Source organism: Arctopsyche grandis, chromosome 4, assembly GCF_051622035.1.
Source record: "Arctopsyche grandis isolate Sample6627 chromosome 4, ASM5162203v2, whole genome shotgun sequence".
Lineage (NCBI taxonomy): Eukaryota > Metazoa > Arthropoda > Insecta > Trichoptera > Hydropsychidae > Arctopsyche > Arctopsyche grandis.
Window position 1 is genome coordinate 20,390,652 of NC_135358.1, and position 11,189 is coordinate 20,401,840.

Sequence of the window (11,189 nt, forward strand, 5' to 3'; positions counted from 1 at the left end):
ACAAAGGATGTCCCTCGCACGTGACCAAATTGATGTTCCCCTCAGAGAAATAGTTCCTATTCAACCACCAGTCGACCAATCGGCCAGAGAATTATGAGCAGAGATAAGCGGCTGAGGATGCTTTAATGCACAAAAATTGGTTCGAAATTTATTGTCAAGCATGTTTTTGCTCTCTTGCTTTGTCGAGTAGAGTTTTGTGTCTATTGTTATTTTATGGCGGCATCCTCGACTGCCGATTCCTAGTTATGAGACAGAAGTCCCGTACTGAACATATACGTATGTGTAAAAATAAAAGCTTTTAATAAACAACTTTTATATTGCACTGTGTTTATCATCCTCTCCAGTACAAGTTTATACTTTCACTATCTACAACTGGCAACAAGCAGTCTCCACATAGATGCATATTCAAAATCTACAAGTTAAGATCTGTATTTTTAGCAATTCTTTTTTTTCAATTTAACATTTTCATGTTTCATTTTATTAAATGGAATGTTTAATTTTAGTGGATATTTCTTTTAAAAGTCATTTTCAATATAATTCTATACTTTGTAATGCAATTTATGAAATACATTCAATCTAAAGTTAACATACTAAATACATAATAATATGAAATGTCAATTATTAGGAAATAGTGACACGAATAAAAAAAAAAGATAAGATAGTTTTTAACGCTGTCAATTATGTATTGAAGCTAGATTGAGTGATGGCAACACTTGGTTCGAGCATGTGACGGAATCGCTGAATCTGGTTGACAGTTGCAGCTGATTGAGTGACCAGCGTTCAGCTTTTGCAATGCCAGCTAATTTAACTGAAACGGTGGCCATGGAAATGGCAGGTCATTATTATTTTTTATTTATCAAAAGTCGCCGAAATCTTCGTTTTCGCAATGTTTATTGAAAATCATATCATATACATATGTATTCATATATACATGGAATATTTTATATACTACATAGAGTTACATAACCTCTGTTCATTTATATACAACTTTTACTTTCAATTACAATTTGGCCATTCTAAATGGGGAGATGGCATCATCATTTAAAATATATTTATGTGTTAACACAGATTTTGTATATACATACATACTTGTGGAGGCTATTATTTAATTAGAAGAGGTGATAAATAAATAAATTTACTGTAAATGATCTATTTATTGCAAATTATTCTGCTTTTATTGCATACTTATTTGAGTCGAGGCTAAAAATGTTTTCAAAAATTTTGAAATCATATTGATATTTCGAATGTATTATTTTAATTTTAGGTGTGGAGCCGTGGCCTGACGATGCGCAATTATTTCAGCCTTATGAAGTGGAACAAATCCTTTTACCTGACAATGCCAACTGTCTCGCTACCCAAGCATTTCTTAAAGTCTGTTTTATTACACTTTCTATAATATAATATAGCGATTATTTGATGCGTTACTTAATTTTTTTAATTTTGGAAATAGATGTGTAACCTTCCATTTGAAGTGCAAATGCGCTGGAATGCAGAGTGGATGTCACCGTCCGGACGAGTACCATTCTTAAAATGTGGTAAATTTCTCATACCAGAATTGGAAGCTATAGCCCAACACTGTGGGAAAAAGAACATTAAACCTTTAGGTCAACAAAATCTCACAGATGAGGAATCGTGTGATATGCATGCATATATTAGCACTATCAACAATGTACTCTACAATGCTGAGGTGTTAAAAAATTAATTTTATCTAAATGCACGTATACATACATCCTTGTTTTTCTTTTTGGTAAATCTTAATTTTTGCTTCCGCATTTCAGCTTTATATTTGCTGGGTGCATGAAAGTACTTATAGAGAGGTAACTCAAGTGCGAAATGGATCTGTATTTGCATGGCCTCTGTCAGTGTTTCAGAACTGGTCTAAGCGCTCTAAAATAATCAAACAATTAAAAATGTTTAGTTGGTACAAAAAAACATTGGATGAAGTTTTAAAAGAGGTTATATTTTTTATATTTGTCTTTCTATCGATAACACCAACAAAAACATTAAATAATATTCGTGTTGTAGGTTGAAAATTGTTGTTATGCTCTAAGTGAAAGACTTGGACAGCGAAAATATTTCTTTGGATCTGAGTAAGCTATTTTTATTATTCACATAGATTTTTGATACACATACAATTTACAATACAACGTACTATAAAAAAATCTAATTATTTTTTCAATCATGGTTTTAATCAGTACATTAGTTTGATTTATTACAATTTAAATAATATGTTTTCTCCGCAGACCGACTGAATTGGATGCCCTTGTATTTGGACACATTTTTTCCATCATGACTATACATCTACCAGATGATAATCTTGCAAAAATTATTAAGAATTACGATTCACTCGTAAAATTAGCACAAAGAATAGAAGATACTTATTTCAAAAAGAAGAATTTAGCCGAATCCGCACAAGTTAAAAAATCACTGTCATGAATTGTTTTATTTTTATTTTATAGTCGTCTCAAAGACATAAAACCAATGAACAAAAGTATCATACTTAGTTATCATTCTATATATTTTTATAAATACAAGACTTTTGTTATGCATTATGAAGAAACTTAGATGATTCTGTCACATAGTTTTTAAAAATGAATTATTATAAAGTGAAATACATACACATACGTATATATTTGTTCTATTATAAGAATTAATTTTCAAAGAAACACCTAAGTTTCCTGTACTGCATTTTTATACAGTTTATTAACATTTTATTTTCTTAATTGGAAAAATATGTAAATAACTGTTTTGCATAGTTTAAGCATACAGTAATTAAATATTTGTGTACAAATTTTATTATTTGTTTTATTGCATTACATTTATATATTATATCTCTATTATAAAATTAATATTGTAATTTTATTTGTCACGCGATACCCATATCTATAACATTATTTCTTAAAATTAAATTATGGATGTCATCAAAAATAGTTTTTATATTATCGGTGTTGGTAGCAACAGTGAAGTGGTAGTAACATTGGCGAGCTCGACTGTTTTCTAGTTTTAAATCTTGTCTTGAAGTGCTCGCCCTTTGGGATGCTGCATGCTTCTGCGTCACCTGCTGTTGTTTGAACATTAATTATTACAACATCAATCTCAATTTTTTCTCGAAGATAATATTTAATACATATAAGTGTATATTTACCACTAGCAAGTTTTTAATGAATTCTTTGACTTTTGTGTACTCGTCATTTGATGATGGATTTTTCGAACGATAGTTATTGTATTCGGGAAAATATTTTGCAATTTGTCTACCTTCTCGTACTTTACGTTCAAGTATATCTTGTTTGTTTAGAAAAACTATTAATCCAGCCTTGATTAGGAATCTTTAATGTGCATATATCGACGTTTATATTTCGAGTAACCATCAAGTTAAAAAAAAAAACTATTACATAGTAACTTACCTGCTATTCCAAACGTCTCCAAATAGAGATATAGATTCTCTCAATCTATTCTGTGCGTTATCTTCCCTTAAAGTTTGATCGAAATCACTAGCTGCTACTATGAACCACACAGCATGTATGCCTTCGAATACCTTTGAAAATATATTTATATGAAATTTACTTCAACTTAAGTATTTATTTTCATAAGAAACTACAAGTATTACATAGAATGTTACAATAATGTACCTGAAGCCATTTTTTTCTTTCACCACGTTGTCCACCAACATCATACATCCAAAAGCTTTCACCTTCTGAGCGACTAGACGCTTTTCCCTGTAAAATAAATGTTATAAAGAAATACAAATATAAAATTTATAAATATGAGTCAACATTTATCTTACTTTAGCTTTAAATTCGATCTTTTGTATTCCTGTTGTTCTTTGTCGACAGTTTAAAATGTCTTGTTCATCTGGTTTATAATTTGGCTTTCGTACAACGTCTAATTTGTTTAGAAAACTGAAATAAACCAATGAATATAATTAAATATTTAAGGATGTTTTAAAGTAAAATTGGAAAAAAAAACTTCACTGACTATTCTGCACTGTCAATAAGTTGATATTCATTAGACCTTCGTAGACACTCTTTGACGGCTGAATCCATCCATAAATCGTTCACTATATTGAAGTATTCCTGTTTTTTTTTTTAATATAAATTTGTAGTATATTTAATAAATTTAACTATAAACATTGAAAATTTTTTAATTACTTGATCAAAGTTAGGAGCACCCCCGTTTATAAAATATAAAGCAGCATTACTGGCTTTTTCCCCAGGTTGTAATCCGAGGATGCTCAATTGTCGAGAGAGCTCGCCCGCAGCTTCGTGAATGTTTTTCTTTATTTGTCCAGCTCTTTCTAATTTTTCTCTATAATTAAGTACAAAATTTTTAAATTTTAATTCTGTTAGATAATCGAAAGTTGCACACAATATGTCAATATCTATTTTAATTTACTCCTCGCTAAATCCATTGATATGTAAAATTTTCATTTGTTTGAGAATCGTAGTTTTTCCAGCTTCTCCAGCACCAAGTAAAAGAACTTTTATGGCCTAAAAATGAGGTGAAATATGAAGTGACTAATCTTTTTTTATTTAAATAATCTATAATAAATATTTTATGTATTTTTATTTTCAATAATGGTAATGACATTTTACCTGATCGTATTTCTTGTACCATTTCTTAATTTGTTTGTCGATTTGCTTCGAATTCTCTTTATCTTCACTGGATACTGAGCTACCAAAACACTTCATGTTGCAAGGTTGTGGTGTCAAAAATTGAACATTTGTGGTGAAAACTAAAGCAACGTATTCTTATTTGTAGTTCAGAGTGAACTCGACAAGAATGAAAGAATCGTGAAGTTACACCTATTGATAAGATATAATCACAATTGATAAAGATTATAAAATTTTATTCGACAGCGCTCAAATTAGATAAAATGATTTATAATCTTACGTAATTGTAATATTATATTGAAAATTTTCATTACACATTTGAAAAAATGATTTCACAAAACACCTGCCTTTAATTCGAATTAAATTTTAAGTTCTAATAAAACTAAATATAAAAATATTTAAATATGTATATAATCATGATGAATGTTTTTAAAAGTAAACAAAGAATTAATTTTTGAACATTTTTTATATTTAAATGTACTTTTAGGTAATGTTGCTGTATTCAAAATAAGAGTATTTTGATTTCTTTATTTTTTGGTCCAGTGCTTAAAATCCTCATTAATATTTTTGAATCTCTGACTTGAAAGATATTTTTGTTTGTTTTTGATTTATTATATTAGTGATAATAAGTCCAAAATTTCTGGTAACTACATTGTAGTTACCTTCAAGTAAAGATTAGTTAATAAAGACAATTGACAAATCTATCATTTTATTAGTTTTATGTACATATATTAGCAATAAATAAATATAATAGTAAAAAAACAATTGGATGAGCTCATTTTATGTAAGTTATATCATATTATATACGTCACTTTCGATAGTACGCCATCGATTTTATAAAATCAGCTTTTTCATTGCATTATTTGGTCAAATTACGATTGTATTTATACACATGAAAACGGCCTTGAAACTTGGGCGCGACCCTTTTTTTTCAAATTCAAAACCAGGACAATTAAAAAAAAATTCAAATACTTAAATTAAAAACGTCAACGAACACTAATCAACCATGGACTATTTTATGAAAATATAAAATCAATTTCAATGTTTATGAATAGGCATGGCACAAAGAGATCGTCGACCGACTGCGTGCAAACCTGCTGATGTCCTCATGAAATGAATTCATTTTCTCGAATGCCCTTATACAAGACTAGTCAAAAATATATTTAGTGGTTAGCAAATATTTTAAAGTTTCAACATTCAATTGTGTTTTATTTGCAAATTTTATATCGGCAATAACGCGGTGAAGGCTTCCAAGTCGTTCATTGTCTTTGGTTTATTGGTGTAGGCCAGTGGCTTCACATATCCCTACAGAAAATAATCCAAAGGTGTTAAATTACACAATCTTGGAGTCCAATTCACGATCGTAAAATGAACGTAGTGCACGGGATGTTTCGTGAAATGAACCGCAATTTTCGAAATAAATTTGTACAATTTTCAAGCGTTGTTTTGAAGTAAGCCAAGGTTACCGAATTTTCGGGCCATATGACGAACAAAAAAAAAACTCAGATATACATATGTTTTATTTGCGAAAAATCTATCAGAATTATAAGAAATATATTGGTTTGTGGCGACCCCATAGAAGAGGGTGGCAGCACCGGTCGCCATGGTTACGGCAGTGGAGCTGACACTCGAGCATTCGGCCCTAACTCGTGGGGGAGGAACTACCCTGTTCCCCCGAGACCCACAGGTTATTTTTTAAAATACTTGAATAAGAAAGTATGCTATTGTGGCAGCCCCGAGGTACTGACCGTAAAACTATCGGTTGGCCAGTAATTCACCGGCAAGCATTTATTTCTTTCCCGGCTGTCGAAATAAATAGTTGTGCATTACCAACACAGTCGTCTCACTCGCCCTAGCCCCATAATATAACAGATACGATTTCACATGAACAAAAGAATGCGTGGATCGAAAAAAAAATAAAAATAGAATTAAATAAATACGTGTATTTCTATGTAGAAAAATATAAAAAATCAATATCGGTCAATTGGGCGTCCTGATACGGGCCCCTCGAATAGTTCAGGCCCTGGAATTTTACTTCAGCTCTCCCCATAGATGTATAATACATAGATCCGTCCTCACGCTTTATACTGGTCTCCCTTTTGGCGCATGCACACTTTCTCTCAGTAGGTAGTTAGCTTCTAAGTAGGAAAGGTCGATTGCGGAGATCTTGTCGATAGATATGCGGATATCTTGTAGTCACTAACTGAGGGGTGCGGGGGGTTTAACTAGCGGGGAAGTGAAAAAAAAACGCCGATCACTGCGTCGTAGGGAAAAAAACCTTTCTTTTTCCCAACTTCCCCGCTAGTTCAACCCCCCGCACCCTTCAGTTAGTGACGACAAGATCTCCAACCAAAATCACGCGACAGGGCCCATCTATGTGTATTATATATCTATGGCTCCCCCCCTCCTCTCGTCGGCCCTGCCTATTCATGGTGAAATGGCAAACCTAAATGGGGCTACAAACGTTCTGGAATATCGGAGAGGTCGACCGTGCGGCGACCGATGTTGACGCAGACCGTAACGTGTGTAGGAATATTCACCGTCAGGTCGAAGCGCATGCAGTACGCCGCACGTCGAACCAAATTCTGTTCGTTCGCCGCACGGTCTACCGCAAGAAATACCTCTCCGATATTCCATAGCGGTAACTGAGCACAAATCAGCTGTTAACTGTCAAATTGGCTGTCACTGAAAAACGTGTTATTAATTCGAAAACCAAACCTCTAAGAACAACACTTTATTTACAACATACATATTGTTGCGTATGGGTGGGTGGAGGATCCAAGTAAAAGGCCAACAGTCGTTTCACAGCATTTATTGATGATTAAGGAGATACACGCAGTGTCACTGCTAAGTCCAGTGTACAGACTCCAGGGATGTTCAACTCGAGAGCACCCCGGAAGTCGGTTTTGTAGAAGCTCGTGGTAAGCGTGGGCGGGGCTGGTTTCCTCAAGGTGCCTTCCTTCGTCGTCGGTGGTCTGGTCTCTGCTGATGTCGGCTGCTCTGCTATGTCACTTTCTCCTTCGTAATGTGCGTGGGATGCGGGATGTGGAAAAAGGGAGGAAATTGTATAATGATAAAAACAGGTTGTAATTCTGTTTGTATGGTGACTGTATTTTATATATGTATAAATACAGAGAATAAGCAGGGGGGGGGAGTCCGTCGTGAAATTAGCGCGCACGTGTTCGAGAGGTTATGATAACTTCACTCCTCACGTGACTACGTGATCTGACTTCGACGAAGAAAGACCAGGATTTCCTCACTACTCACCGGACGTATACTGAAGCTGTACTTCCAGTATCGTCTGCCGATCCAGGCTGAGCTGATCGGGACTCGGTGGTGGGAACAAACTCGGTAGCGAACAGAGATGTTCACTCGACCGAAGCGGGAAACGAATAAAAGGGGGCGGGGACGCCCGCTCGGCGCCGATCTCCCTCCAAAACGGCTCCTTTGGTCGTAACGCCACGAAAGCTGACCATGAAGACTTGGTCGGAACATACTCCCCCCGTTGGAAGTCAGAGGATCGAATTCCAAAACAAACAAGAATTAATGGTGCACAAGCGACTAATGAAATACACAAAAACCAAGCAAATAAGCAAAAAAATAACAAAAAAATAAAAAACAACACAACAAAATAACCCAGTCAGCAAACAAAATAACATTAGTCCACCGTCAGTTTCCCATCCTACATAAGCAGCTGACTAAGCCGGCAAGAAACAAACAAAAAATAGACAAACAAACAACCAAAACACCAACAAATAACCAACACCAATGCTAGGTAACAATATTGTTCAACCGTTATATGTCCCAATCTATCCTGATAGCTCCATTACAAAGCACCAATCAAACCAACAAGAGAAGCATAAAAGAAAAGCAACTCAAAAACTTAAGTTAAAACACATAAACTGAATCCACAACACAGATACAAACAACGCGCCAACTTTAATGTGGGAAGTTATGAACGTTCGCCACACCGTTGCACAAATTCACTGAGTGCTGCTCGACTGGCAGTCGAGCTACTCGCCGGACTGCTCGCTTGGTGTTGCTGATGGAGGAGTAGTAGGACCTACTCCTGTGCCCCTGTCTGCCAGGGGCCGCTGCTGCATGTGCTGGTGTGGTAGCACCCTCGCTCCGGGTTGATCGACCAGATCCTCCTGCTGTTGCGCAACTAGTGGTGCGCCAACTAGGAACTGGCCAGGAGTTATGGGAGCTGGGTTGGGAAGGTCGAAAGATGTGAGGGTTAAAGGGCGCGGGTACATTGCGCTTCGGCAAGCGGAATCTTCGTTCCGCGTAAATACGCGATTCGTCCAGGGGACGCGTAACTGTCTTGACTGGACGTCTCGCGCCAAAACAAGATAACGGATCACGACCCGTTGTGTGATGGCAATTCCGAGAATCGCTTGAAACTGTGGGCGCTTCTAGAGAGCCGCCCAATATCCAGCCGAAAGCTGTATTCATCATCGCGATGCGTCCTCCTCTGTCACCGCGTGACTTGGAGGGAACTAAAATGGTACGTTTGCCATTGCGTAACATCGCATGATAGGCGTCGCTGCCTATCACCATATCCACTGTACCGGGAATATCGAATGACGGATCGGCAAGGGGGAGATGAAGCGGCAAATGGCTCCGAATCTCGGACACGTTGCGCGATGGAAGTTGATTCGCGATCTCGGGCATGATTGCGCAATCGAGATCAACACTGGAGCCCTGATTGGGGATGCGCGGTAGAATTCGAATTACCGCGCCACTAGTAATGGACGTCCTATTTGAACCTATTCCTACCAGGTTGACGTCCATCCTTTTCGACTTTAAGGCGAGTCGCCTTCTTAAGTCTTCAGAGATGAGGTTGAGTTCGGAGCCGTTATCTAACAATGCTCGAACCTTGTGCGAACGCCCATCTCCGCCGCGAACTTGTACTTCCACGGTGGATAACAGGACGGTTCGGGCGTGAGAAGGCGATACGCGTCTCACCGAGTGTAAAACCAACGATGATTTTACGGGTTTGGCGTTCTCTGATTTCTTGGGGCTCCGATAATGTTTGGCCTTATTTGAAGGCGAAGTTTGGTATGGAGTTGAGTCATGCAACATGGTGTGATGGGCATGACCGCATTTGAAGCATCTCTGCTTTGTTTGGCACGCGTGAACTATGTGCCCTGGCCTCAAGCAGTTGAGACATAGTCGACGTTTTATGGCGTTCGACCTACGCTCATCACCGCTCATTTGGCGGAATGATGGACAGGCTAGCAGAGAATGACTTCCGCTGCAACTGATGCAGGAGGGGCGTTCCCTCCTCACATGCAGAACTGCTGCCTTCGGATTCGTAATGGTTCTTGGTCGAGGATTCGACTCGCCTTTTAAGACGAAGTCGGCATTTTCCATCGATTGGCACTGGCACGTTAGAAAATGCATTATTTTGCTAAACGTGCAGTCTTCATACTTGGGAGTCTGAAGCTCCCATTGCAGAAGTGTACTCCGGTCGAGTTTTCTGGTGATAAACATCACCAGAATCTCGTTCCAGGTCTCGACCCGGACGCCCAAGTTAACGAGCGCACGTACATGCATGTTGGCATCATCTATGAGACGACGCAGACTGACGTGATTGTTGCTCACGACTGGCTCGGCTTCAAGCAATGCCTGAAGGTGATACTGAACAACAATTTTTTTGTTGTTATAGCGTTGATCCAAAATGGACCACGCGCTCGTAAATGAATCTGAAGCTAATTCCAAGCCGTCAACTAAACGTTGGGGCTCTCCTTTTAGGCTTCCTAGTAAGTATTGGAACCGGGCGATTTGCGAACTCTCGCCGGCCATAGCGGCCAAGAAGCGTTGTGAAAAAAGCGGCCAATTTTGGACGTTGCCTTCGAAGGTGGGCAACTCCAAACGGGGCAATTTTATTGCCGAATTTGATTGCGGTACAGGTGACATTGTGAGGTTAGCGCCATCTAACGGTGAAGCGCTCAATTGCGGCTCACGCAAATTGATTGCTTCGGTGCATCGCACGAAGGCGGCCATATGCTCCCTATCAAATAGGTCCACGACGGATTCGGAGGCCTGCGCCTCTTCTTGGTCCAGCTCGTTTATCTGAGCTTGGATCGCTTCGAATTCAGACAGTAATGGTCTGATTGTTTCGAGCCTGATTCTGAGCTCGAAGATGCTCAGATCGTCCCCCAATTGATTCGCGTTTCTCGTTAACCGAGCGCGAATTCTTTTCCGCGTATTTTTAAGCGTACTCAAAGACGCCATTATTGAAATGCGACGAAATCAAACAAAGGAAAAAATGGACGCGGGAAAAAACAAAATGGACGTTGACGACCAAAAAAATAGCAACAACAACAGAAAAATGCTAATTACGACCAACCTGGATTCGACGACGTTGGAAGACCAGCTCTGAAGACATACGGAATCGAAGGACCAAATGTACAGACTCCAGGGATGTTCAACTCGAGAGCACCCCGGAAGTCGGTTTTGTAGAAGCTCGTGGTAAGCGTGGGCGGGGCTGGTTTCCTCAAGGTGCCTTCCTTCGTCGTCGGTGGTCTGGTCTCTGCTGATGTCGGCTGCTCTGCTATGTCACTTTCTCCTTCG

The 11,189-nt window shown here is 38.0% G+C and overlaps 2 protein-coding genes across 2 annotated transcripts; one reads left to right on the top strand and one right to left on the bottom strand.

The window, feature by feature from the left end:
* The first annotated feature begins 609 nt into the window (after positions 1 to 609).
* On the top strand, positions 610 to 2,520 carry LOC143911376 (metaxin-2-like). The gene is made up of 6 exons (XM_077430248.1): positions 610 to 835; positions 1,265 to 1,371; positions 1,451 to 1,687; positions 1,779 to 1,955; positions 2,026 to 2,090; positions 2,244 to 2,520. The coding sequence occupies exons 1-6, from the start codon at positions 793 to 795 to the stop codon at positions 2,434 to 2,436; spliced, it is 822 nt and encodes a 273-aa protein (XP_077286374.1). The 5' UTR covers positions 610 to 792; the 3' UTR covers positions 2,437 to 2,520.
* On the bottom strand, positions 2,083 to 4,786 carry Galphaf (G protein alpha subunit f). The gene is made up of 9 exons (XM_077430247.1): positions 4,593 to 4,786; positions 4,393 to 4,487; positions 4,149 to 4,305; positions 3,976 to 4,073; positions 3,785 to 3,899; positions 3,630 to 3,716; positions 3,405 to 3,535; positions 3,146 to 3,326; positions 2,083 to 3,061 (listed from the first exon to the last, which is right to left on the bottom strand). Exons 1-9 carry the CDS (start codon positions 4,686 to 4,688, stop codon positions 2,867 to 2,869), a joined length of 1,155 nt encoding a protein of 384 aa, XP_077286373.1. The 5' UTR covers positions 4,689 to 4,786; the 3' UTR covers positions 2,083 to 2,866.
* Positions 4,787 to 11,189: the final 6,403 nt, after the last annotated feature.